This window comes from Drosophila innubila (genome assembly GCF_004354385.1).
Source record: "Drosophila innubila isolate TH190305 chromosome 2R unlocalized genomic scaffold, UK_Dinn_1.0 1_C_2R, whole genome shotgun sequence".
Classification (NCBI taxonomy): domain Eukaryota; kingdom Metazoa; phylum Arthropoda; class Insecta; order Diptera; family Drosophilidae; genus Drosophila; species Drosophila innubila.
The window spans coordinates 10,134,453-10,162,447 of NW_022995374.1; the positions used below are offsets into that span (position 1 = coordinate 10,134,453).

Genomic DNA, 27,995 nt, shown 5'->3' on the forward strand with positions numbered 1-27,995 from the left:
ACAGTAAAAAAAGACATAAATTTTTTGTCATCTGGACAGTTTATTCAGTTTTCAGTTGATCGAATGAAGGGAAATTAGTTACAGTACATGGTCAGAGAATTTACTTCTTCTTCAGAAAGGGGCTGATGACAGCTGGGGCGGCATAGGTGGCCACAGGAGCAGTATAAGCAGGTGCGGCATAGGTTGCCACGGGTGCGGTGTAGGCCGGAGCACTGTAGACGGAGGCAGTGTAGGCTGGAGCGGCATAGGTGGAGTAGGCGGCGGGCACAGCGGCGGCCGAATAGGTGGTTACTGGAGCGGCGGCGGCATAGGTGGCAGCATAGCTGGGAGCAGCGGCATAGGTGGCAGCATAGCTGGGAGCAGCGGCATAGGTGGCCACTGGAGATGCGATGAAGCCAGCCTGGGCGACGGCAACGAAGAGAGCAAAGCAGATGAGGAACTGCAAAGGATATTAAGGATTAGAAAATATGAACAATTTCTGGTGAAGATTCTGCACTTACCTTCATATTGTTGGTTTGGTTGCTTGACTTGAGTACAGCGACTGATGCTTTTAGCCAATTAACGCAATGGTTTTATAGCCAAATTGTCAATTGCTTGACTCTTACATTTGGACGCCCTCAAACGAGTTTACAGCTTAAGGCTTAAGCCAGCCCCAAATCAAAATAAATTAGAACACAATGAGAAATATATTTATTTTTGTCTTTTTTCCTCATTTTATGCTACGTAACGTTCAATGAACGCGGATGCCGCACCTTGTACAGAACTATAGACCGAAATGTTTGTCGATCAATGGCGTGTCAAATGGATTAATATTTCCCAATTCATGTTTTCGGGTCTGGTGACAACTGAAATTTATAAATAAATAACAACAGAGATTGACTGAGAGTTATTATTATAGTTATATTATTAAATATTACCAATAAATTGATAGTTTATGTTATCTAATTGAATTCTAGTTTTTCTAAAGAAACAAATGTTTGATTAATATTTATATTTTTATTGAAAAGTAAAGATTTTTATGAAAAAAGTGTTATTATTATGATACAGTCAAATAGATACTGTGAATAGTTTAACAAACATAAATTTTAATTAATCTAAAGTAAACCATTTAAATTACAAAAAAAAACAATACTTTGCATAATTAGAAAAGATTATGGATAAATTAGCTGGAATGTTGTCATTTAAATGGAATAGTGCTTAAGATATTGTGACTAGAGTAGCAAATATGTGATTCCAACAATTGATTCGACTTAATGCTTAGCCTAATCTTTGGTATAAGACACACTTTGGACAGGAATTGCAAACCGAAGTCATTGCCTTTCATTACGCTGAAGATTCGGGTAGCGATGTCGCTGGCTTTGTGTCCAGATCCAGCATATGCGTCTCTTGACGCGGCTGCTTGCGTCGCACATCAATCTCGTAGAGCGCCAGGCCAAACTGATGCACAATGGAGCTGAATTGTCGACTCAGATACGATAAACTGAACGTGGGCGGTTGTTCCACGGCACAGGTGCCGCGCAGATCATCATGCGTCCAATGGGGTGCATCCACATCGCAGGGATGACGGCCCTGCAACCGTGGAAATGCCTCTGTCGACAGATGCGGATAGAAGACGGACAGCAGCTCGAAGTGCAGATAGCTGCTGGCATTGGAGCGCTGCAGTGCCTCGTGCAGTTCACCACTAAGCGAGGCGGGCAGAGCCAGGTACAGTTTATAGCGCAGTCGATTCGCTCCATTGCGCTTCAGCTCACAGTTGCCGGAAATGAGCTTCACCTTGTGCATGAGCTTGTCCAGCTCCAGGCCGCCATATTCATACAAAAAGAAGTCGCGCTGGTGTCGATAGCGTTGATGTGTCTGTGGATTAAAGTGCAGCACTCGAGAGCTGGGCACGTTGACCAGATGCAACGGCAGATTGTACGTGTGCGAGGTGAGCAGATGGACGTGGGTGGCAGAGGGTTTTGTGGCCACCACATGAGCCATCCGTTGGGCCAGAGGAAAGATGCCCGCCTGATGAATGAAGCCGAAGAAGAGCGTCAGCACAACATTACACACATACCAGATGCGCAGAAGATGCGGGGCGGAGGCTTTGCTGGACAGGACGCGTTCGTAGAGCCATCGCAGCAGAGGATGCCGCGTTTGGAAGGGGTATGTGGCGCTGAATCCGGTGACTAGCTTGGGCGCATGCAGCAGCAGCAGAGGAAATGTGAGAGGGATGAGGAATCGCGGCTCCTGGTGATTAATAAGCGACAGAAAGAAGAGGGGCACAAAGATAGCTCCCGACATCAGCGATACAATACTCTGAAAGCGCGGCAGGAGTTGATACTCGGCGCAGAAGAAACGCAGGAGTAGCTGGGCAAAGGCCACCAGAGCGGCGAGACCGAGCACATTGAAGAGCAGCGGCATGTTGACCAGCAGATGAACGTAACAAGGATGCACGCCATGTGTGGCCGTCTGTGCCGAGTCCAGATTGTATTTGATGAAATTCCAGGGCGTGAACACAAAGTTCTCAATGCCCAGTTGAAGCATGTGCAACTCTCCCACCGTCAGGTGCTGATAGTACAGTGAATCACAGAAGATGAACAGCATCAGCGCCGGCAATGCACACAAGCAGAAGAGTCCAATGCGCAGATTGAAGTCCCGAAAGCTCACACTCCGAGTGCCCATGCCGCGGAGCAGCCAAAAGAATACCATGGGTGCGCCAAAGAGCAGAAATGTGGGTCGATTGAAGACGCCGGCGACACAAATACTGGACATGGCGAACAAATATTGTAAATTGTGTGCCGGCAGAGCGTTCTTCAGCTTCCAGATCTTCACACGCTCACTGATCGACGCAGCCTTGTCATACCTCTCCTCCAGATACTCCTTCTTATAGACCACTGTGTTGGTTCTCAGCATACACTCGGCAACGAGGCAGAGCAGCCAGGCACACATGGCCAGCTCCAGGGTATTGGAAAAGGTGCGTGTGCCAAAGACCAGCAACACCCAGCTGCTGCCCAGTGCCAGCAGGCGGATCTCATGGCGTAGTCCATAGAGGCGACAAATGCGATACAGGCACCAGTCGTTGCTGTACGAGATTAGCGTGTAGATCAGGCGTGGAAATACCAAATACGCATAGCTATTAATCAGCTCCACCTGCCACCAGCTGCGCGCATACAATGCCGCAAACTCATAAAAACTCCATGGCACCCGGAGCAGCGCCCAGGGAAGCGTTATGCTCCGCACCGGCATCGTGTTGTTGAACTCCCAGGTGCGCGTGTGTTCCAGCCGAAAGTGGTCACCTTATGGGCATACAAATTGCTCAAGTCATTTTCTAAATACACATGTAGCAAAAGCACTTACCTGTCATCACTTCTACGCTCTGGAAAAACTCATCTGGATGCACGTAACCCAATTGGGGCACAAATACCAACACCAAGCGCAGCAGCGCAAAGAAGAAATACGTGTTCAAGTGCCTAGCGGTTGGGGTGCCTTTCTCCCACAACTGCGAAAAGTGTCTGGTAATACGCATAATTACCAAATTGTTAATAATTTTCAGCTAATCTAAACCAAAATGTTTTTTGAGTTTGTTTACAAAAATGCAACAACCAGACTCTCTCTCTCACTCACAGTGCTGCCATCCTGTTCAAAGGCTGCCACCCAGCAACATCTTTTGGACCTGCCTCTATTTTTTACACTTAAAAAAATAAGTACATTTCCGAAAATGGGTATTCATCAAATTTATTAATTTTCATCGAAAAAAGTTGCCGTTTCATTGCTTTTTTTTAACAATTGTTTCTTGTAAATTTAAAACGCGCGCCGAGCTGGTCGCAACAGTGTGGCAACATCTATAGCATGGGCAAGTCAGGAGCTGTTTCTGTAATACTCAAAATGGCTCTGTTATGCTTAACTATCAATGTTAACTTTACATACAGTTTGAAGGCTACTCTTATATGGCGCCATTATTGAAACTCGAATTAAAAAACACAAAAATGTAGAATGTAATCTATACATTCCCAAACTAGAAATGTATTTGTGACTCTTAATTAGCAAGTGGAATGTAAATTGTCTTTGCGTATAATTTCAACAACATGTAAGACGGGGCTGCAGCAACTGCTTCTGTTAATCTTCGTGAGCTACCTTCCCACCGATGACGTATGTACATAAGTTGTTTGTGGTCGTTGATGCTGGCTAGGAAATTCTATATCGGATTACTGTTATACATACAAGTTTCGGGGCGTGAAATAGCTCTTAAATGAACAGACTTAAAGGCACAGACGATGACGCGGCACATCTTGGTACAAGCACAACAATCGTCAATGAGAAACGGCTTGTGTTCAAGTTATTAAAACTGCGCTCTTAATGCCCATTGACAGATACAATGTCTAATCGCATCCCACATCGAGATCAGCAACCAACAATAACATCATCGTCATTTGCGAAGTTCTGAATAATGTTGGAATGAATAAAAGATTGTTCCAGCGAAAGTAAAAAAGCGCAGTGAGCGTGACGTCACAGCTTTAAGCTTAGTCGATGGTTGAAAGCTTCAGAGAGCAAAAGTGGGAGAGCAAGTGCTTTCGAGGGTAACCTGAAGATCCTCTCACTGTGGATCTCACCTACCTCAACCACATAAAACGTGCGTTGCACAGTTCGCGCGCAATCAGTATCTCTCAGATACCGCATCCGTAGTCGTCGTTCCGTGTCGCTCTTTTCCCTACTCTACATAATGCAACAGTAATTAAACTGATTTGCATGTCGAGATAGTTTAAAGAGCTGCTGCGCGTGTTCTCAATATTTACTAGTGAATAATTATACATTCCGAAAATTCGCATTGTTATAAATGAAGATACACGTATAATGAATTAAAAACCAATTAACAAAGTTTATTGTTTTTGCTTGTGAATGGTAAAGAGTTTATTCTTGGAAGACATGTGATAAGGCAATTCCGATGTAAGCCAAAGTCAACCAAACAAATCTAACGCTTAAATCAAAAAGTAAATGTTCTGTTCTATAATTAAAATTTATAGAAATTATAAGTTCAACCATCTATCAATTTATGAAAGTGATTAATACTGTTATTAATACAAAGATAATAATTTGTGAGAAAAGTGGCTTATATAGATAAATTCGAACTGCTATTTATAATATACTTAGTAAAAGTACACTGGAAAAATTTTAAGTTTACAAATCCAATTGGAGACTTTCTTGGCACGGAAAAAGTGTGCAAAATGAAAAAAAAATGAATTTTACAACTTTGATGCAGAATCAAAATAGAGCTCAAATAATGATCAAATTGACATTCCGCATTGAAATCGGATGAAATTTGACAAAGTTATGCCAGTTTGAAGTTTTTTAAAAAACGCCTAAGGGAAAGTATGGAAAAAATGGACAGTGATGTAAAAAAAATGAAATTTCCAATTTTGATGCAGAATCAAAATAGAGATCAAATAACGATAAAATTGACCTTCCGCATGGAAATTGGACGAAATTTGACAAAGTTATGTCAGTTTGAAGTTTTTGAAAAAGCGTCAAAGGGAAAGTATGGAAAAAATGGACAGTAATGTAAAAAAATTGAAAATTCCAATTTTGATGCAGAATCAAAAAAGAGATCAAATAATGATAAAATTGACATTCCGCATGGAAATCGGATGACCTTTGACAAAGTTATGCCAGTTTGAAGTTTTTGAAAAAGTGTCAAAGGGAAAGTATGGAAAAAATGGACAGTGATGGTAAAAAAATTGAAATTTCCAATTTTGATGCAGAATCAAAATAGAGATCAAATAATGATAAAATTGACCTTCCGCATGGAAATTGGACGAAATTTGACAAAGTTATGACAGTTTGAAGTTTTTGAAAATGCATCAAAGGGAAAGTATGGAAAAAAAATGGGAAGTGATGTAAAAAAATTGAAATTTCCAATTTTGATGCAGAATCAAAATAGAGATCAGATAATGATAAATTTGACATTCCGCTTGAAAATCGGATGAAATTTGACAAAGTTATGCCAGTTTGAAGTTTTTGAAAAAGTGTCAAAGGGAAAGTATGGAAAAAATGGACAGTGATGGTAAAAAAATTGAAATTTCCAATTTTGATGCAAAATCAAAATAGAGATCAAATAATGATTAAATTGACATTCCGCATGGAAATTGGATGAAATTTAACAATTATGCTAGTTTGAAGATTTTGAAAATGCGTTTCGAATTTATATGCAGAATCATATTAGACTTGAGTTGTCGATATTTTATGAAAACAAATTTAAGCAACGCGATTGATCTGTTTTATAATATATTTTTGCTATTATTATTCAAAAGTTACCTTTGCACAAGATACCAACAGTCAATTTGACACACGAACTAGCACGCTGCCGCCCTCTGAGTTGCCCCTGTCTCGTTCTATCAACTGTGGCAAGCAACAGTTTGTTGCAATTTAAGTTACAGTTTTCACCTGTCCAGCTCAGAGTACCACAAAGCCCGCATATTTAACCGACTTACGACAAGGACTCGGCTCGGTCCTGTCGTCCTGCCGAATCGACGATGTCTTCTCGGGCTGCGCATCTTGCGTATAAAAGGAGACGCCTCGCTAGCATTTGCACCAGTCGCCACAGCGAAGCGGCGCGCGCCACTCAAGTTTGCTGAATTCAAGAGTAATAGTAAAATAGTGATAGTGAAGTATAAATACATTTTATCAAGTTAATTTTATTTAAAATACAAGACTATAGTGTTGCATAATGCTGGCTTTAAAACACTTGTGGATATTGTAAATTGTGTAAAAAAAGTTAATAAACATATTTTTAAACTAAAATTAGGTGAGATATATATTTTAAATAAAATCAAATCTCTATTTGTTCATTAAATAATTATTTTGATTAAGATACAATTTTTATCTTTACGCTTATCTTTTTGATTTATTTTAACTTGTTATTCTTTTAATTGTTTGCCTGATATCTACAATTAAAATTGATAATTAATTTGCAATTCACATGTGAAATTTGTTCCGTATCTCGAAGTGACATTTAATTATTTTGAAATTAGAATTTGCGTTGTGCTGTTTGTCGCCTTATCAGCATTTCCAATGAAGCAGCTTCAACATTTACTTTCATATTCTATCTGCGGCAAATGCGACAGGTGCAAAACATTCATGCCATTAAATTGTAATTAAAAAGTCAAAGGCAATAACAAATGCGAGTATTACTGCGACTCACCTAGCAATTCATGTGGAAAACATCTTTGAAATTAGCATTCAATTTCAGACAGGTTTGAATTTCGTCCTATGCAAACATTGGCAGAGCTTAAAAATTCCATCAGCAGGCAATTTAAATCGCTGCAATCAAAATAAACATTAAAAGTAACATTTCAATACACAATAGTTTAAAAAAGAAAAAAAAAATTCAGAAATCCCCGCCGGAGGCTGTGCACGCATCGTAACTGTAACTGATAAAAGCCGAACAATATCCATACATTCCATACGAGGACAACCCATAAGGATTCACAACATTGACATTGAACGTCGTCAATTTGGTCAAAGGGAGAATGCAGCGATGCGCACCAATTGGCTGCCGTTGGCCAACGCGTTTTGGCCCAGTCGCTGAGCCATAGATTACCAGACAAAGGACACCTCGGGGAATCCGATGCGACCGAGAAAACAAATACATGTTGCCCATATGTGCGTATTATGCCTACGTCTGGGCAGGGGCACTCAATGGCAACTCAAAAATATTAAAATTGGTGGTTTAACTAACTACAAAAAAATAACTTCCTATTTAAAATTATATGTTATGTTATTTACTAGATTATCATAAATGAAGTATGATTCTAAAAACTTCTGTAGTGAATCAGAGGACAAAGCGGTTATTTAAAATAATATGTTATTGTTGTGAGAATAGTTGTCTCGAAAGGACCCTTAACTCCTTGCGGACAGAAGTCAAAAAATTAAAAAATATATAAAAAACAACGTATATCTTTTTGATAGTAACTGTAGTAGGAACATATGAAAAAGCGATTCTATAATAAATGTCGGGTTAATAAATTTAATGAATTATTTAAATTGGTTCATGTAAATTGTACAGATACTTCTTCAAATTAATACGAGTACTACCGATTACCTAACCAAAAATAAATTTTTTTGTATATTATTGTAATTTTTTGATACTGCGTAATATTATTGCCTCTAGACGAAATATGATTATCTTTTGGCATAGTAAATTAACTTATTGAATTAATAACAAAAAAAAATTATCTTTGAATACATCTTTATATTACTCTCTCTGCATCGAATAAGAATTCATAAGCATACCTATATTTTTCGCCACACCACTTTGTAAATGAATATTGAAATAATTTCTTATTAATTCCTTGATACACCCTAATATTACCGCTCCGCTTTCGCTCCCTAAAATAAGAATTTCAAGCACATGTAATGCCAGTGGCAAAGTGAGCTCCTTGTTTCTGTTTGTGAACAGCAGTTGGGAGGAGCCTCATTAGTTGTACACGTGTATCTACCGTTTGAAGTCACGAGTAATTCCTTAACCGCTTTCAGTTAATGGCAATCGCAATTGCAGTTTGAAGGTCAGGCGCTACAACGATGTATCAGCCATTATGTAAACAGTGAGCAGGAAATGCAATTTTTTACGCTCAGACGACGTTAGAGGAGGCCGGAAAAGCGGACAGATACCGAGAACGAGAGAGTGGCTAATAGGGGAGCGGGAGCCCGAGATTGGCTCTGGCTCTGGCACAGTCGCAAACGTATCCCGTGGTGCAGGGCAGTGTACGGCTGACAAGGCTAGTGCCACGATCGGCGTACTCGGTCCCGACGACCCCACAAGCGGCACAAGCAGAGACTCGAACGCTCAGTGTTAAGATGGATCGCAGCAGCAGCAAGAACAATAGCTCCGAGTTTGGCCACAATGCGGCGGCATCGATGGCGGCAACATCGAAGGCCACGCCCTGGGGCAACAACAAGGAGTCACCAAATAACGAGGACGACTCCAACGAGGATGACGGCGACAATGCGACACCTGCCAAAGTCACCGATCCGCTGGCGCCACGTTTAGCCAACAATGAGGTAAGTTAAAGACCATTTCATTTCCTCTTCTGTTCCATCAAAGTGCAACTTTAAAAGGTTCCTTCTGCCTTTCATTGTTGCAGCGCGTTTTGGTTGTTTCCGTGACGGAGCGACAACGTGAGACTTGGGGCCAAAAGGCCGAGTTTCTGTTGGCCGTCATCGGATTTGCCGTGGACTTGGGCAACGTTTGGCGTTTTCCCTACATCTGCTATCAGAACGGAGGAGGCGCCTTTCTGGTGCCCTACTGCATCTTCCTTATCTTCGGCGGTCTGCCCCTATTCTATATGGAGTTGGCCCTGGGACAGTTTCATCGCTGCGGTTGTCTCAGCATTTGGAAGCGCATTTGTCCGGCGTTAAAAGGTGAGTAAAATTTCATTGTAGTTTTGTGTCATTTTTTCAAGTTATAAATTAATATGGGCACATTTATTTTTGCTAATAATATACACACAAAATACCTTAAGGCAACCTGTCTTTCCCACCTGATTTTCATGATTACAGCTTTCATAAACTCAGATAAATGAATCACAAATATTGAATTAAAATCGCGAGAGAAAAAAAGCTATAAAATGTAATTGCATATTGAAATCTATTAAGCAGGCAATAAACGTTTAATATTTGCAGAGTCAAATGCCAGCAGCTAAATGTAATAATATTTATATACTCGTATATAAGCACTTTAAATATTACGTATACGTACACATGATGAAGCCATTATGCAACAAATTTTTATGTTTCATGTTGAGTGCTTGTTTCTGATGCTTAAACTGTGATAATAGCTGAATACAGCTCAAAACAAATCTCTGCCTTGTCCATTTGGTTTATACGGAGTTAGGCGACCCGCAGCCTGTGGTCAACAGTTGTCTCAAAGCGTTGCTTCTATTGTTTTGCTGCTCTTGTGTTGGCGACATTATCAGTGGACCTGAAAAGGATACAGAAAATAGACAGAGACCGTTGGCTCAGTCGAGATAAGCCAAGTCAAAATGTTGCAACAATTAATGCCGCATTCAAGTGAAATTTGTTTTTGAATAGCGAACAAATCAGGCGCAATATGAACTCGTAATTAAATTGTCAACAAGGCGTCTCCTAAAATTGACTTATCTCGATAGGCGGATGAACAAGAAGTCTCAAAGTTTGTGTATCAAGTTGATAATTTTATTAAATGGCAAACAAAATGGGTTCGTTCAGCTTTTGCTGCCAAATGAAAATATAACATATACACATATAAAATCTATAGATACGAGTATACGAGATTTATCCTGCGGCTGACAGCGCTTTAAACTTGCCCCACAACTGGGGCTGATTTAGTTAAGTTTGCTGAGTCAGTGGCCGCTTTTCAGGGACCTACCCCTCATCCCCTTCATTGCCAGCTGAACAGCAAACATCACTTTGTGGCAGTCATCATTTGCTCAACAAGTGTTTGCTCTTGGAAAAACCTTTGCGCCAACTTTCTGCCAGGCGATTAAAATGAATAGCAATCTGAACAAAATGGAAAATGCTAAGAAAATTTCTCGTACCCGTATCTGTGAGCAAAAAGGGAAAATCTGAACGGCAAACCGACTCAAAATCACGTGACGTGTCTTATTGGCATCATCAAGAAAAACTGTGGCAAAAGTCGAGAAGGTGAAACAGAAGGATGAGGGGGGACAGGTGTATGTTTGCTCGCATTTAGTCGCCTCCAAAGACATCGCAGTTATTCCTTCCATAGTCCGTCCGTCTGTCCGTGACAATAAGCAAAAATGTGTAATATGTCACGTGGGAATATTTGAAGTTGATGATAATTTTTCTCATCGCTATCAATCAGAGATTGGCATTCCCATGTTGCACTCACACACACAATCAGAAACACTCACACACACACACAAAACAACACACACTTTATGACTACCTGTTGACAGAGGAATGGGAATTTTGTAGGTATTTCAAACTGCCCTAAACTATTGCACTTTAAATGGAAAATGCAGATATTTAAGATTAATATCTCTAGATATTGTAGTTTCTGAGGTAAAAAGTTATGAAGGATTTCAAAAAACAATACAAATTCCATTCAGTAATAAAATCGTGTATAGTTTAAAATTTTGTCTAAGGTAAAAGAAAGCAAAAAATAGGTTAAATATGTAAAGGATATGTACAAAGTTTAATTTAGATGTCTGAATTATAATATAGTAGTTATAAAATGGTAATAATCAGGACTCTCATTATAAAAAAAAATATAAATTTTTGCAATAAATGCGTTTAAAGTTTTCTGTTCTTACAGTAAAAATATGAAATCTTTCAATATATGAATATAAAATGTTTGGCAAAATTTAACAGGTTATCTCGAAAATCGTTCTTTTTAATAAAAGTCTTAAGTTAAATGAGCGATAGAAATTCGATTGTATTTTATAGAAATCTAAGAGAGTCTTTTTTTGTAATGTTCTCAGGTGTTGGCTATGCGATTTGCCTTATCGACATTTATATGGGCATGTACTATAACACGATTATAGGCTGGGCTGTTTATTATCTATTCGCCTCATTTACCTCAAAATTGCCATGGACGTCGTGTGACAATCCATGGAACACGCTAAACTGTATGCCAGTCACCAGCGAGAACTTCACCGAGCTGGCCACATCGCCAGCCAAGGAGTTTTTTGAGTAAGTTTCAAATCTGAAATCAAATCATCAGCTTCTAGGTTCACTAAATATGTAATTACAATGCAGACGTAGAGTTTTGGAGAGTTACAAGGCCAATGGCTTGGACTTTATGGGTCCAGTTAAGCCCACATTGGCTCTCTGCGTATTTGGCGTATTTGTGCTCGTCTATTTCTCCCTATGGAAGGGAGTTCGTAGTGCTGGCAAGGTCGTCTGGGTAACGGCACTGGCTCCATATGTGGTGCTCATCATATTGTTGGTGCGTGGAGTTTCGTTGCCTGGCGCCGATGAGGGTATCAAGTATTATCTGACACCCGAATGGCATAAGCTGAAGAACTCCAAGGTGTGGATTGATGCGGCCTCACAGATCTTTTTCTCACTGGGTCCTGGTTTCGGCACACTCTTGGCCTTGTCCAGCTATAATAAGTTTAATAATAATTGCTATAGGGATGCGCTGATAACCAGCAGCATTAATTGTCTAACCAGTTTCTTGGCTGGATTTGTCATCTTCTCAGTGCTGGGGTAAGTTGAGCTGTAAATAAAAATATGAGTATCTCTCTCTATAGATAATACTTTCCAGCTACATGGCCTATGTGCAGAAGACGTCTATTGATAAGGTTGGCCTAGAGGGACCGGGCCTGGTCTTTATTGTCTATCCGGAGGCAATAGCCACGATGAGCGGTTCTGTCTTCTGGAGCATCATCTTTTTCCTAATGCTCATCACCCTGGGATTGGACAGCACCTTTGGCGGTCTGGAGGCGATGATAACAGCCTTGTGCGATGAGTATCCTCGTGCCATTGGCAGGCGTCGTGAGCTCTTCGTTCTCCTCCTGCTCGCCTTCATCTTCCTTTGCGCCTTGCCCACAATGACCTATGTAAGTAACTATTCGCCTGTCCATCTATCGCTTATCTTTCAGCTGGCGTGATTCGTTTAATTAACTGTTAAGTGTGGCAGGGTGGCAGGGTGGCAGGGTGTGAGTGTGGCAGGAACTCCTTCATATGCATGTGGAATGTGTTGCATGCCTCATTAAACGCAGCTCCTCTAACATGACTTGCGATTGTCTTGAGGCTGCCTTGGACTTGGATCTGGACAGACAGACAGACACCTGTTTAAATATGCCAGTTTAGTTGAAGCAAAAAACGATGGATTGCCATGTTAAGTGCTTTTTATCGTTCCTTCAGTTAATCTCACATACTTACTCAACTCAACTCGAATGGGTTCCCCTTCTCGCTTCCCCTCTCTCCCTTCTTTCTATGCTTTCTTCTGCATTTTTATCACCTGTCAGTTGGTCACTTGTTTGCTTTGGCCAGGACAAGGAGCACACACACTCTCACACACCCACACACACACACCACTAAATTGCCATTGGCTTTTGTGTGTTGTTATTGCCATTGCTATTGGCCAAACACTTGTCGGCCAGGTTAGCCACCCATTTGCCACTTTGTCTGATTACATTTGAAATTGTAATTTAGTATCTTCTATATTTCACTCAGCTCGCTGTATCGGTCAATGGATCAAGCTATTCCATTTCTGTTTTCTATGAATACCTTAACCGGAACTCTATCTGTAGCATTAATCAACGCAGATAACTGCATCTATTTTATTTTGGGGCAATAGACAAACATTTGGGGTTTATTACGTCGTTTTCTGTGGTTCACATTTTTTAATACTTTTTTATTTTAACACGAAAAGAAATGTGAAAAAACAAATAATAATAATTGAAATAAAATATTTCGGAATAAAAAATGCCAAACTTAAAAGTGGAAGGAAGACTTGCTGATAAGATTTGGGATTAAATTCGAACTAAAAAGTTTTAAATAAATTTTTTATTTGCAAGCGTCTATTTTAATCAGTGCTGATTATACAAAATATGCATTTTTAATTAAATTCATGTGATTTTCAGGGCGGCGTTGTTTTGGTCAACTTCTTGAATGTCTATGGACCCGGACTGGCCATACTTTTTGTGGTATTTGTCGAGGCAGCAGGCGTATTTTGGTTCTATGGCGTTGACCGATTCAGCTCGGATGTGGAGCAGATGCTGGGCTCTAAGCCGGGTATATTCTGGCGCATCTGCTGGACCTACATTAGTCCAGTGTTTCTGCTGGTAAGTGGAAGATTCGATGCAACATGAAATTTTATTTAAAATGAACTTTATTTGCAGACTATTTTCATATTCTCAATACTGGGCTACAAGGAGATGCTGGGCGAAGAGTACTATTATCCGGCGTGGAGCTTTCAGGTCGGCTGGGCGGTCACCTGTTCGTCGGTCATGTGTATACCATTGTATATGATATACAAGTTTTGTATCGTCTCCAAGGGTAATTGTAAGCAGCGATTGAAAGAGTCATTTGAGCCCGAAAATGACTGTGGTTCGGTGGTGCCGGGTCAGCAGGGCACTTCGGTGTGACATGACAATGCTATGCATTCGAATAGACACACTAACCATACCTATAATTTAAATTGTAAACGTTTTTCACCAACAACTACTACAACAACTAAAGGAACTATTACTGAAATTTGCAGTAATAAAATGATGGATTTCAACAGTTACTACGCTTACCACACAAATAATCTTAGCTATATGGAGGCAGAAGAGGAGGAATTGAACAAGAAGGATATGAATGCAATGTCGCACACGGGCATACGGAATGGGAATGATATTATTACATATAGTGCTAGTGCTAGTCTTAGCCATAGTTTAAGTCTCGGCTCGGTCAACGAGAAAAGCTCCCAAAGCAATCCAACAACTGCTGCCGAGGAAAATAACTGCGCCCTGAGGATCAGCAGCTGCAAACCGCTCAAGTTCCCGCTGGCCAGTGAGTGGTTGGTTTGAAATGCTGTCCGTTAAAAGATAATAGAAAGCTCTGCAATCAGCCATTTGCAGTGCTTTCACTTGGACAAACTTAAGCCAATTACTCACCATTTGTTTTTTTTTCTTACTACAAGTATTTATCTTATAGAGTTATCGTAATTGTAATATCATATACTGATTGTTAGTGCACAATTGCCAAACTCATTGTTTGTACTAGCTTAAATACTCGTCTAATCTTTCTAACTATCTAATAATTCATATGTATTACCGGCAAACTAATAATACCTAAACAAATATTTTCCATATTCAATTGCTATTCGTTGCAAACAAATATGAATTAGGTATTGAAGTTTTCCAAAATATAAAACAAGCTGCTCTATTTCAATGTAAAATTAAATACGTACCCAGACATATACGAATGTCATGTATATTGTGAAACTAAATTGGTAAAAATGCTTTTTAATAGCATTATCGTAAGATATATGTTTTCATAAGATGTTTAAAATACCCTGTACAATGTAATAGTCTACTCTACTCATTTTTGTTACCTTCCGAAAAACAATTGTAGAACAGCCATTTACAATTGTTTTTCTAATTTAATATTATAATTTTGGTAGAACCAAAAAAAAAAAAATAAGAAAAACAAAAACATATTCTTTCAATTTGGGGATATTGGATATTAATTACTATTAGTGGTTCCATTTTGAAGTAAAAGTTTCGATTTTAGTTTTAAATTAATTAAATTTTAATTACATCAACTTGCTGATAATTGTTAGCGACACAAAATATTGAAAGGAGGATTTCGCTGCGTTTATCCATATATAAATAACTATGTACGATATTCATGTATGTGTTATGAAGAGAAATCTGTATGCTATCATTTTGTTGTTATGTTTAACATGATCCGCTTAGGCTGGCCAAAAGTTGTTTATATTATTGTTGTCGCTTATGTTACTGTTGTTGTTGTTGCTGCTGTTATGGCTCTGGCGGCGGTTTCTTTCGTTTGCGACGTGATTTCCGTTTTTTCTTTCGCTCCTATTTTTTGGCACTCTTACCGCCATCGTCCTTGCTCTTGTCGGACTTCTCATCTGCCTTTTTATCCTTGCTGGCATCCTTAGTGTCCTTGTTCTCCTTATCCTTGCTATCCTTATTCTTATCCTTTACATCCTTATCGTCGATGGTCTTCTTACCCTCTTCAGCATCACGATTCGCCAGTTTGTTGTTTATTAAATTGTGGAGCGCTATGATTGAGCGAACCATGGACGCCAGATAAACGACCAGCATCTGATCGTTGGTCTTGACATACATGGTGCCGGTGAACTGATCGCTGGTAATGTCCGGCAGCAGATTGAAAATATCCTGCAGCTGGTAGACAATCTGATGGTTAATGGGCATCTTTCCGTCACCCACGCGTGCCAGATACTGTTTAATGTCGCGCAGTTGTGCATTAAGTCCTTTCAGTCCCATCAGTTGGTTGGTGATTTTCTGCGACAGACTGCCCACCGTTGTGTCCTTGATGTCGCGCAACAAATGCTCCACGCCCACTTCCTCGGCTTCTTCGGCACCAATTTCGCTGGGCACATGCTCGAATGTTTTGCTTGTGGGTGAGCCATCATCGTGCACCTCCTCGACGGATATATAGGCCTCAGTAGGTAGACCCAGATCCTTTGGCTTGGCATCAATGATGACCAGCACCGAGTTTGGACAATAGCGGCGAATCAGCTCGTTGATGGCTATATCGTTTTGATGCAGTTTCGGTCCAGTGTGATACCAGCCCACAACACGCTCGCGTGCGTTCACCTTTTTGAACATGCCATACATGTTTTCCAGGTAATCGTGATCCAAAAACCACACTGATTTGTCCTTGTCATCCTCATCAAATGGAACTACAAATATACCAATTTAAATTTGTGTTTTTCTTTTATTGTACTTTATTAGCTTACCCGCAAAACTGTTGGACACATCTAATACGCCCTTGGAGCGCCAGCAGCCAAGCAAAACGCCAACGACGCGCTTTTGATTACCAATTTTGCCCATGCGATTGAAGTGATCCACAACCGATAACAAAACTAGCGGGTGAACAATCACTTTGTTTACGCTTACCTCCAGCGACGGCATTTTGAATTTGTGGCTTTATTTGAAAAGTGTTGAATAATTGCTACGCACAGCGTACTATGCTCGACTGTTCTTTTTTATGTGCTTGCGACAATTGCAACAAATATTATTTGTTGCGGATAACAAATTGAGCGAAACACCGAAATGACAAGCAAAAAAATCTTCTTCTTTGACGTTTGCCTTTGACGTGAGAGTTGTATCAAATCGTTCGGATTAAGTTCTATTGAACTAATCATTAAAGTGAGCGAACGAACTAAATCTGTCATTTAGTTCAGTGAGTAGAATCCTAATATAGTTCGTTCAGTGAACGAAAAGTGTCGTTGTTTTTCACCGCAGCGTCCTTAAACCGAGTGCTGCCATTTCAGTTAAAAGGTAAATTTTCCTAGTTGCAACTGACTTTGAAATTTGATTAAAATAGTACGTGCTGCCAGATCGGAAAATTTTGCAGGGTGGCAGCCTTTGCACAGGGTGGCAACCTTTAGGTAGCTAAGTTGGTGATGCGCGAGAGAAATTGACAAAATATCCGAAGCAATTAGCAATTTGAGTGCAAAACGTTTTTTATCTACGCGAAAAGTTTAGTAATGCTTTAAAAATTGCTGGGCGCGTTTGTCGTTTGTATTGTGTAGCCAAGCTGATACGATAGAATGAATGTGATTAGACGATGAGGTAATTGTTTTTGCTGCCGTCGCTTGCTGCGTTCGTCTACAGTTTCACACACACGCCCAGTTTGATGGGCGGCCGCGGCGTAATCATCAATGAGCAACTATAAAACGAGGCTGAGGCTTTGAGTGCGCGTGTTGTTTACAAATTGTGTTGCACTGTTTTAATTACGCTGCCTTTCGGGCTACTCTACGCCGCTGGCTGTGCCAAAAAAGTGTCAAAGAAAAAAAAGTAGAGCCCAAGTCTCAACTCAAATTCAGCTCGTAGACACACGCATACATGCAAATGCACACGCAAACATACACACACACATAGAGACACATACACAAACATGCATGCTTACACAGACAGTCGTTTTACGCTCTTTTTTTGTGTCTACGTCTTTTACTTTTCTCGTTTGTAATCATTTTCCAGCCATTCGTATGTGTTTCTTTCTATGTGGTGTACAAATATTAGAGCTCGAGAGCTGCTAATTAAATTATAAACATACAGAAGCGTTAAGCGGTCGTCGAGCAGTTGACGAGCAGAGACAGAGCCAGAGTCCGAGTCCAAGCAGAGTCGAGTCAAAGCCAAACCCACGACCCAAAAACTCGCTGCTTTGCTTTGGCCCATTTCCATTTATACTAATAAGAAGGAGAAGAAGCAGGTGAGAGACAAGAGAGTTTAAATAGAAATTAAAAAAAAAAAAATCAAAAGAAATAAGCTAACAAAGCTCAATCAATCAATGAAGCTCAATCTCAATCAATGATGCATGTGTTTGTTGCTGTTGTCGTTCTTCTTCTTGTTGTTGTTTTCATGCAGCTTTCACCAAATACAAATCTAGTTTAACCTGGCGGTGGCCGCTGCTCCTTGCAGCATGTAGAACAAAGTACACAAGAAATACATTCAAATATTTGTGCAAGTTGAAGCCGAAGAAACAGAAGAAGAAAGTTGAAGAAGCCCCAAAATGTCCTTCATAACGAACATGAAGAAGATCTTCCACCTGGGTGGTGGCGGGGAGGCCAAAAAGAAACGTCTCTACAACAACATCAAAATGGACACCGATCCGGCGGATTATTGGGAAATGGTCGGTGAATTGGGTGATGGCGCCTTTGGCAAGGTCTACAAAGCCCAGCACAAGGAGCATAAACGATTTGCGGCTGCCAAAATGTGTACTCTTGAGGATGAGGAGAATCTGAGTGATCACATGGTCGAAATTGATATACTCTCTGAGATAAAGCACTCAAATATTGTTGAGCTGTATGAGGCGTTCTCGTTAGATGACAAACTTTGGGTGAGTCATGTATCAAATATTTGTTTATATCTGTATGTATACTTCTAATCATTCACAAGTCACGATTTATGAGCGGGGTTCCCCCCTTTCCAAAGCTCATTGAGTTGCACTTGTAATAATTAAATTTAACTTAAATTTTAATTAATTAATTTTATTATTGCCATCTTTAGATGCTTATTGAGTACTGTGACGGCGGTGCCTTGGACAGCATCATGGTGGAACTGGAGAAGCCACTGACAGAGCCACAAATTGCCTATGTGTGCAAGCACATGACCGAGGGCCTAACATTTCTGCACAAGAACAAGGTCATCCATCGGGATCTGAAGGCGGGCAATGTATTGCTAACCATGGAGGGTGGCGTCAAGCTGGGTAAGCACTATTCTATTAATTAGTCGGATTCCAACTAATTGCATTTACTATTTTTCCAGCTGATTTTGGTGTGTCAGCCAAAAATAAACACACGATGCAGAAGCACGACACATTCATTGGCACACCCTATTGGATGGCACCCGAACTGGTGCTGTGCGAAACGTTTCGAGATAATCCGTATGATCACAAGGTGGATATTTGGTCACTCGGCATAACTCTCATCGAGTTGGCCCAGATGGAGCCGCCCAATAGCGAAATGTCGCCAATGCGTGTCCTGCTCAAAATCCAAAAGAGCGAACCGCCCAAACTAGAGCAGCCGAGCAGATGGAGCAAGGAGTTTAATGATTTTCTTAAAAAGTCTTTAGTCAAGGTGCGCAGTTATATCTTACTTTAAGTAATTCCAAACTAAATCTTAACCTATTATGTACAGGATCCACAGCAGCGTCCTTCAACGGAAATGCTGCTGCAACATGGTTTTATAAACAGCAATTTGGATGCCAAACCCATTAAGGATCTGCTGCTCGAGTACAAGGCCGAGGTTGTCGAGGAGGTCGTCGATGATGAGGCTGAGGTATGCTATAAATTCTCTACATTCTCTCTCTCTCTCCACTTTCCCTGTTGTCGGCACAGTGCACCTGTAAAACAGCCAGAGCTAGAGATTGACACTAACTCTATATTTTGTATATTTCTCTATTACACGCTGCCTCCTCGCCCCGTCTTATATGCCCAAAAAAAAAAAAACAAAAAAATACAAATTTAAACAAAACCAACAACAAATTCTGCACAATGTGATAAATCTTTTTTATATTTATTTATTTGTTTAACTCTCCTTCAATTGTCGGCCATTTTGCGTTCTTATCATTTCTTTTGTATACTTTTGTGTATATTTTTGTTTTGTTCTGTGTGTGTTTATCTGCAATTGATTTAGAAGCTTAAACGCCAAGTGAAGCGGCGCTCGCTCTATCAGAGGGTTGGTAAGTCGTTCTACAGCAAAGAAACCCCTCGATCCCCCCATCCGTTGCACGCTCCAAAGTTATTCGACTTATTTTTTTATCAGCATTGCCAAATGTTTATCTTGCTTTTTAATATAAATTCATATTCAAGTGGACATTTTTTAATTGTGTTTGCTTTTTCATAGGTCACAATCACATTGCAAAATACAAAGTATAAATATAATATGGTTTTTATTACATCATAAAAACGGTTTACTATGAAACTTCTTTATCAATCGTTATCTTCATTGATTAATCTATTTTAACTATCTTCGTTTATCAATCTATTTTTAATGAATTTCTTAAATGTTTATAAGTTTCTTTAATGATGATGTGTTTGATATTTTAATCCAGTATAGTTTATCAGTCATAAAGAGAATTATTTAAGCCGCTTTTGTATTTAGTTTGATTGATTTTCAACAATTATTGACAACATTTTTGTATGCCCTTTTTATGAACAATAGATTATTTGACGTTCTACGTTCTTATCTTTGTCTATTGGGATTGTGACTCATTCAGCAAAAGTTTACAACAAATATTGATTTGGTATTTTGTTTATGTCACAGTTATTAATTAAGCTGATAGCTTTTCAGCTATAAATAATATATAGAACTTATTAAGTTATATGCTAATCTTGGTATTTTGTGTCTTTTAAACAGGAACCCCGCAACTCGGCGCTCCAGCTCGACCTGGACGATGACTCTGCTTCGCTGCAGAGCCAAGACATTGACAAACGTAAGTAACTAATCAGAAAGTTAAGTGATATTTGTATAAATCTTTTTGTATCAACAGTTCCAGGTACACCTACATCCATATCGCGGGATTCCAAAGAGCAATCCCATCCAAGTAGTAGTCTACCAACAGCAGCAGCAGCAGCTGCTGCAACTACAACAACAACAGCAACAGCAACTACTAAAGCAACAACACCAGACAAACCAAACCACAGCAAGGAGGACAATGCGCCAGGAGTGGCCGAACCAACAGCGCCACATACCAAAGTGCCCGCTCCTGCGCCGCCGTCACCACCAGCGCCACAGCAGCAACAACAACCACAACAACAACAACAGCCAACACAACCACAGCAAGTACCACAAGCAGCTGCTGTGCCGCAACCAAAGGCAACTGAAGATGTTGCTGCAACAGAAACAAGCGATAAGTCGGATGCAGACAAAAAGGTGAGTTTTCACTAAATAAATTTTTGTATATTCCTAAATTCACTCCCGTCATTTTCAGCAGCACTTTGTCAAAAAGGAAAAGGGCAAAGCGCCTCCACCGCCTTCGGTTGTCGCTGCTGCAACCGCTGCTATCGCAAAGCAGCCACAGGATGTTGAGCCAGCATCGCCCAAGAAATTAACAGAGCCTACAGCAGCCATTGAAGTGAGCATTGGCCAGGACATTGTGGAGACAAAACCACAGCCGCCATCGCCTACAGCTTCATCCATTATATCTGTACAGTCTGTTGCATCGAGCAGCAGCTCGAGTAGCGCAACAGGCGCTGTGTTGAGCTCGAGCACCTCGCTGATAACCATCAACAGCAGCGATGCATCTCCGAGATTGCGTCAGCAGCAGCAGCCATGTGCACCACCGGCACCACCATCGTCTGCACAGCATTTGGTGCTGCCGAATAGTCTGGAATCGGTTAGTCAAATCACAGTCGTGACGAGCACGCATCCGCCAGTGATTATTGACAACTCGCAGCAGTCGGCACAGAATGAGGTCATCATTGTGTCAAATGACTTGAATAAGAGCACACATCTGCATGAGTCATCCACGGACGATGACTTCCCCTCGCTGGACGACAGTCTGGGAGATCAAGTGAAGCAATCATCAATGATACTGACTGTAAATGAGCGCCAAGAAGGCGCTGCATCCGCTGCTGTCCATGCACGCAAGCTGGACGAAAGCGAAGTATTGATTGTGAGTCCTTCGTATGCGGATGACGATTCGGCTTATAATACTGCATCTGGAAGTCACGATCACAGCGATCAACTGCTGCTGATGGACACCAGCCACGTCTCTGTGGTTACAGTCGGGGATGAGGTCATTAAGGTGAAAGATAGCAGCCATCAACAGCCCAGTGGCGGCAGCAAACGACAGCAGCTTAATGGCATTGTGCCTGAGGATGTCAACATCATTGTGAATCGCTTCAAGCCAGGACAAGAGCAAGAGAAACGCATCTCACCAGACATCAGCCTTGGTTCCGGTTCAAGTGACAATGGATCCGTGCGGGGACGACGTGGAGTGGAAGTGCAGATCACAGGCGGCAGCGGAGGTGGCGATGCGGACAGCATTGGCACCAACACTAGTCAGGACAGTCGCAACGAGGTGGATAACAAGCAGCAGTCAATGATGCCCCCACCGCCTCCCTCTATGGTCAACAACAGCAACCATTATCATCATCATCATAATCAGCCGCAGGCCATCGATGAAGAGGAGGAGGCGGACGTGGTTGTTATACGTCAGAAGCCGCGTGTAAAGCCATCAGCTGTTGGTGGACTCACGAAGGAGGAGATCGAGCTGCGCAATTTGCGTAAGAAGACGCGTAAACGTACCCGTAAATTTGAGATTGATGGGGTGCAGATGACGACGACGACCAGTCGTGTCATCTATGGCGATGAGGAGAATGGCCGCATCTATGATGATCACGATTTCCGCAAACAAGAGCTGCGCGAACTCAAAATGTTGCAGAAGCAGGAGAAAAAACAACAAACTGAACTGTATGTTAAGGAGCAGCTGGCCAAGGAGCAACAAGATCGTCGTTTTGAGCAGGAGCGCGTCTCATTAGAGAAAACATATGAGGCCGATATGGATACGCTGGCTCGACAACACAAACAGTTGATTGAGAAGACCGAGCAGACGCAGGAGAATGAGCTGCGAAGCTCCTCGAAACGCATACGATCCGAGCAGGAGCAGGAGCTTAAGATATTCCGCGAGAATCTTAAGCAAGAGATTCGACTGCTCAAGCAGGAGGTTGATTTGTTTCCCAAAGACAAGCGCAAGGATGAGTTCAAGCAGCGACGCACCGCCATGGAGTTGGATCATGAGGAGAAGGAGCGCGCCTTCCTTGATTCGCTAAAGGAACGACATGAGCTGCTGCTGCGTCGCCTCAGCGAGAAGCATCGCGATCATTTGGCCACCATCAATCGCAATTTCTTGCAGCAGAAACAGAATGCGATGCGTACGCGTGAGGCGTTGCTCTGGGAGCTGGAGGAGAAGCAGCTGCACGAGCGTCATCAACTATCGAAGCGACATGTCAAGGAGCTGTGCTTCATGCAGCGCCATCAGATGATTATACGCCATGAAAAGGAGCTCGATCAAGTCAAGCGCATGTTACTGCGCAAGGAGGAGGATCTGCTCAAGAAGCAGACCCTCGAGAAGCGTGCTCTTCCCAAGCGCATTCGAGCCGAACGCAAGGCACGTGACCTCATGTTCCGTGAATCGTTGCGCATATCAACAAATCTGGATCCAGAAATCGAGCGTGATCGCTTAAAGAAGGTGCGTGCAAAACTTAGTAACAGCCTTTAGTAAGTCTTACAAATTTATATCTCCTGAAACAGTTCCAGGAGCAGGAGAAGAAACGCTATATGCAGGAGGAGCGTCGCTTTGAGGTCAAGCATCAAAAACAATTGGAGGAACTTCGCGCCACACGTGATAGCGCCATAAGGTGAGCTTCCAGTCCATGATAGCTAAGTAGCACTTTGTCTTATCGTTCTCCCTACCTCTTTTTTGACTTTACAGAGAACTGGAGCAGCTGCAGAATGAGAAACGAAAGGCGCTTGTGGAGCATGAGCATGCTAAGCTCTCGGAGATCGATGAACGTCTCAAGGCGGAGCTGAGAGATTGGCGCGAACAGCTTGTGCCACGCAAACAGGTGTGTATCCTATAAAGTGTTAGGTGACGCTTTCACTTATCCGCAACCCGCTCCTGACCCCCCTCCCTCCCCCTCCATTGAGCCTCCGAACCAACCCAAGGCTGGTTTTCTCAAAAGCTATCCGCATCATTTTGTTGGTGTTTTTGTGTTTTTGTACAGTTGTGCGTAGATTTGATTGATTTTAAGTTAATTTTAATACGATTGTAATTATACATTTCTTTGGTTAACGGTGGTGATTATTGGTGTCTTGTGCTCCCCACTCCAAAACCAGACCCTGCCCCGCCCGTTCCGCTAAATCTCACAACGCCCACACTTAACGCGATGAGCAATAATAGACAAATTTAGGCTAACAGTTTTGTCTTGCGATTGCAGTAAAGATAAAGTATGATAACCGAGAAGTTTGCTCAGTCAAAAGAAGTGAACGTTATCAGTTGAAAGTTGGCATTTCCTCTGTTATCAGCAATTTTTTTTATAGACTTTTTATCAGTAAAGTAATCAGGTTGCAAGTTAATATAGTTTCTATCCAATTAGCTGAAGTAAATGTATTTATTGTCATCAATTGAAGTTTTAAAGATATAAAATAAAAATTTAAAAAGAAAATACTTCAATACATTAGAAAAAAAAAAAATCTGCCCCTAAATTATTGTATTAAATACATATTAGGTGTTCCTTTTTTTCGATATAATTACTTTGTGAAAAAGAATAACTATTAAGCGATTATGGTTATTGTGTGGAACGTTGTGAGTAAGCAGGAACCCAATCAATGAACGCGCTCAACTAAATCAAATTATATATTTTGATCAACTTTTTCTCTCTCTTTACACCCCACGCAAATGCATACACTTTGGTGGCCTACTACTGTACCTACTCAAATACTACCTACAAAACTAAAAAAAAAAAATCGATATAACGAATTAATTCAAATGTTTAAAAATCAAATCAAATGCTTACCGCTGTGCTTTCCAACTACTAACAAAATCAAATAAATCGGCCAATTTGGCTGGTCTCGGGTTTGCATGTGCTAACCAACTGAATTTAACTCAAATCGAAATCAAAATCAAATCGAATGAAATCAGCGACTGAATGTCCTGATAAGCGCTGCTATAGATGAGCACGAGAAGCGTCATGGCCTGGTTGCAAATCGCGCCGAGTTTGAGAATCTTGAGGTGGAGCTGCCGTTGCGTCTGCGTGGCATCTTCAATGAACGATCCGCGCGATTGTTGCCACGCAATACATTCATCGATGTGCAGCAGCTGCCGCGTTCGCGTTCATCGCTTTTAATGCTTGGCAGTGGCAGTGGCAGTGGCAAATCCAATTTCCGTGGCTCGGCGCCGGATCTGAGCCGCAGTGTGCCAAGCACTCCGATCCTGCACAGGCAGCAGCGAGCACAGATGAGAAGCGATCTGGTGCTGCAGGAGGAGGATGATAACAGCAACGAGGAGCAAATGAAACGTGCCAGTGTTGCCACAATGCCAAGAGCGGGTCAACTGCGTTTAATCACCCAAATGCCGGCACCCAATGAGCTGGTCAAGGTGGTAACAAGCACACCACAACTGAATAGCGCCGAGGAGTCCAATGCCAAGCCAGCGATGAGTACATTCAGGCAGAGCACACCGCCAGTTCCGAAGACGCCCGAAGAGCTTGGTCTGGTGAGCAATCGCTTTGGGCGTTCGGATGCCAACGACACTGTCGAGCTGCGCATACACGAGGGTCCCGTGCTCACGGCCCACACGCAACGTCTGTTGCACTCTACATCCTTTGCCATAAAGCGTCCCTCGCTGGCCAGCCGCAGCAGCGGACGCTCCTCGCTGAGCAGTGCCCAGTCCATGTACAATATGCATGAGCTGAGCACCTCAACACGTTACTGCAGCGATGCGGAATTGATATTCGATGCCGGACGCAAAGCTGCCGCTCTGCTGGACGAGGTGCAGCCACAGTTGCGCTCCACGGTGAAGCCCACACTCGTCAGTCACAACGGCAATGGGAGTGTGACAAATGCATCTGCCAGCACAGATGATTTCTATCATGATTTGTATGCGGCCAAGTACAGGCTGCCTCGCATTTCGCAGCGGCAACTTAGCCTGGATGAGGATATATCACCAGTCTAGATAGATGGACAACTATGCTAAGCTCCAACACTTGCCACACTTCAGCAGCGATTAACGCATACTTAAAACTCTATTAACTCTACGCACTCGCCTCATTTAAGCAGCGTCTCCTAAACACTTTGACTAACACAACTAAACTGCGCTTCATAATTTCCCCTTTGATTTTGGTGCATTTCGGTGCTTAATCACACATATCACATTTCTAATCTAATACTTTATACTATCCCTACATTTCTCTGACTAATCGATATTTTCAATTTAATTTCAACACGTTTCGAAACGCTGTAAATTGCCATTACAAATTGTTTGCCAAAGTTTTATTACCTTTATTCTTTTTTTTTTTGTTTATTAAAAAATAAATAAATAAATTGTTTAATTATTTATTAATGCCAAATGCTTAATTGTTTTTGGTAAGCCAAACTCCGCAGCCATCGCATTCCATTTAGCAGTATTATACAGAAAAGTACTTAGATTTCAAAAAGTTATTAAAGAAAGATAAAAAGTATTAAAATATATACACATTATAATACTTAGCCAAAATGCAAAGCATTCACTTAACTGCTACAATCATACATTATATATATGTATACATTGATAAAATATTCACTTCCATAATGCTTCACTGTACACACGCATATACACATACAACAACAACATCTATGCCAACCACGCGCTGCTTTCATATAAAACAAAACACAAACCAATCAAAATTATGTTCAAAAACCTTTTCTTGCCGGCACTTCTTCTATTCGTAAAGCAACTACAACAGCGGCTGCAACAAGAGGTTAGTCTATGAGTCTAAAGTGCTCTTAACTCTATCTATCAATCTATCTTTAATATAATTTATATATAAATCTATCTATATACTTACTATCGACTTGCATGCTAAATATTAAATATAAATAAATACTTATTTACTTACTATGTAGACACATTAGATGTTGTGTGCTTTAAAGTATTTTGTTAAATATGTTTTGATTTAATTAAGAATTTCTTAAATTACTAAACTCAAATTATTTTTTTACTATATTTGCCGACTATTTCATTTGGCAACAGCGTCTGGAGGAGACATTTGCACAGCAACTGGATGAAATGGAAACCTTGTATGGCGGCGCCTTGATCGTTTCTATGCCATCGGATACATTGCAGCGCGATCATTTCACGGGCTCGACGCGCAGCAGTCTCAGCTCCTATTCCGAGGGTTGAACACAGCCGTCAAAGCGAATGCGGCAGCAGCAGGAGCAGCTATGCAACAATTGTCAGCCATCCATTAAGGCTAACGACCCCTTCCTCCCCCAATTCACATATACATATTAAATATACATATATGCATATATACGTATAAGTATATATATATATATAGAGAATGCCAAGCAGCGCGTCGTCGAATCCAGCTATATTTTTGTGTCGTCGTTAACCTTAAGCATAAGACGTAATTTTATTATTTTGCATTGTATTTTAGCCTACATACTTATTATTCTATTACTCATACTATAACTATGTAAATGTCCTGTCTAAATGTTATACAACACTGGCAACTATTTATATATGTATATATACAACATATATATATCGATCTATCTATCTATCTATCAATTATAACTTGCTCAGCAGACGAACATCAAGAGCAGCATCAAACAATCTACTTAATATATTATATTCTATACACATATGTATACACATAAGTATATATTAATTGTTAAACAAACAAACAAATAGACAAAAACAATACACAGTAAACACAACAACACACAGATCTTTTGTTGACTTTATCGCTATTGTAAATATAAACTTACACATACGTGAATAATATTCATAAATTATGAATAACCCAACCAGCAACTATGCGTATACTTAACAATACAGACATACAAAACTTAAGTAAATGATGATGATTATGATGTTGTCATATGACAGAACATCAGAAACGAGAAAGATAGTAGGAGAGAAAGTGTTTAGCAAAAGTTAATGTGGCACATTTGAATTACGATTATGTTAGATGATGGCGATTCCAATGAATAAAGCGTGTGAGAAATGTGAGAGAGACGGCCTTGCATGCCGCAGGAGAATGATAAAAGATATTTATATTTGTAAACGTTTATGCTTATATATTTTATATATACATATATA

The 27,995-nt window shown here is 40.9% G+C and overlaps 4 protein-coding genes across 10 annotated transcripts; 2 read left to right on the forward strand and 2 right to left on the reverse strand.

Annotated features, from left to right (window-relative positions):
* Positions 1–14: 14 nt before the first annotated feature.
* On the reverse strand, positions 15–3,523 carry LOC117785435 (GPI mannosyltransferase 4). The gene is given in 4 exon segments (XM_034623432.1): positions 15–445; positions 448–500; positions 1,392–3,278; positions 3,340–3,523. Coding segments are annotated over 4 exon segments (2,454 nt in total). The 5' UTR covers positions 3,509–3,523; the 3' UTR covers positions 15–100.
* Positions 3,524–4,902: 1,379 nt separating this feature from the next.
* On the forward strand, positions 4,903–14,275 carry LOC117785249 (sodium-dependent serotonin transporter). 2 transcript variants are annotated; one of them, XM_034623179.1, is made up of 8 exons: positions 4,903–4,926; positions 8,512–9,036; positions 9,120–9,396; positions 11,457–11,667; positions 11,734–12,186; positions 12,245–12,539; positions 13,569–13,769; positions 13,827–14,275. In XM_034623179.1, exons 2-8 carry the CDS (start codon positions 8,833–8,835, stop codon positions 14,070–14,072), a joined length of 1,887 nt encoding a protein of 628 aa, XP_034479070.1. In that variant the 5' UTR covers positions 4,903–4,926; positions 8,512–8,832; the 3' UTR covers positions 14,073–14,275. The 2 variants fall into 2 exon arrangements, with proteins under 2 accessions (XP_034479070.1, XP_034479071.1); XM_034623180.1 differs by lacking the exon at positions 4,903–4,926 and having other exon boundaries at positions 8,502–9,036.
* Positions 14,276–15,198: 923 nt separating this feature from the next.
* LOC117785250 (26S proteasome non-ATPase regulatory subunit 7) lies at positions 15,199–16,770 on the reverse strand. The gene is made up of 2 exons (XM_034623181.1): positions 16,421–16,770; positions 15,199–16,363 (listed from the first exon to the last, which is right to left on the reverse strand). The coding sequence occupies exons 1-2, from the start codon at positions 16,593–16,595 to the stop codon at positions 15,513–15,515; spliced, it is 1,026 nt and encodes a 341-aa protein (XP_034479072.1). The 5' UTR covers positions 16,596–16,770; the 3' UTR covers positions 15,199–15,512.
* Positions 16,771–17,049: 279 nt separating this feature from the next.
* On the forward strand, positions 17,050–27,934 carry LOC117785247 (serine/threonine-protein kinase 10). 6 transcript variants are annotated; one of them, XM_034623172.1, is made up of 13 exons: positions 17,051–17,258; positions 17,709–17,898; positions 18,054–18,525; positions 18,696–18,894; positions 18,954–19,264; positions 19,325–19,465; positions 20,546–20,621; positions 20,679–21,061; positions 21,120–23,381; positions 23,444–23,550; positions 23,625–23,757; positions 26,623–26,649; positions 26,922–27,934. In XM_034623172.1, exons 3-13 carry the CDS (start codon positions 18,199–18,201, stop codon positions 27,069–27,071), a joined length of 4,116 nt encoding a protein of 1,371 aa, XP_034479063.1. In that variant the 5' UTR covers positions 17,051–17,258; positions 17,709–17,898; positions 18,054–18,198; the 3' UTR covers positions 27,072–27,934. The 6 variants fall into 6 exon arrangements, with proteins under 6 accessions (XP_034479061.1, XP_034479062.1, XP_034479063.1 ...); XM_034623173.1 differs by having other exon boundaries at positions 21,123–23,381; XM_034623170.1 differs by lacking the exons at positions 26,623–26,649; positions 26,922–27,934 and adding an exon at positions 24,834–26,355 and having other exon boundaries at positions 17,050–17,258.
* The last annotated feature ends 61 nt before the right edge of the window (positions 27,935–27,995 follow it).

Excerpts from the sequence above, each read along its gene's own strand:
- LOC117785249 (XM_034623179.1), top strand. The coding sequence starts at position 8,833 with ATGGATCGCAGCAGCAGCAAGAACAATAGCTCCGAGTTTGGCCACAAT. Across the intron at positions 12,187-12,244 it reads GTCATCTTCTCAGTGCTGGG|CTACATGGCCTATGTGCAGA; the intron begins GTAAGTTGAGCT and ends AATACTTTCCAG. Across the intron at positions 12,540-13,568 it reads CCTTGCCCACAATGACCTAT|GGCGGCGTTGTTTTGGTCAA; the intron begins GTAAGTAACTAT and ends TGTGATTTTCAG.
- LOC117785250 (XM_034623181.1), bottom strand. The coding sequence starts at position 16,595 with ATGCCGTCGCTGGAGGTAAGCGTAAACAAAGTGATTGTTCACCCGCTA. Across the intron at positions 16,364-16,420 it reads TGTGTCCAACAGTTTTGCGG|TTCCATTTGATGAGGATGAC; the intron begins GTAAGCTAATAA and ends GTATATTTGTAG.
- LOC117785247 (XM_034623170.1), top strand. The coding sequence starts at position 18,199 with ATGTCCTTCATAACGAACATGAAGAAGATCTTCCACCTGGGTGGTGGC. Across the intron at positions 18,895-18,953 it reads GGAGGGTGGCGTCAAGCTGG|CTGATTTTGGTGTGTCAGCC; the intron begins GTAAGCACTATT and ends CTATTTTTCCAG. Across the intron at positions 19,265-19,324 it reads TTAAAAAGTCTTTAGTCAAG|GATCCACAGCAGCGTCCTTC; the intron begins GTGCGCAGTTAT and ends TATTATGTACAG.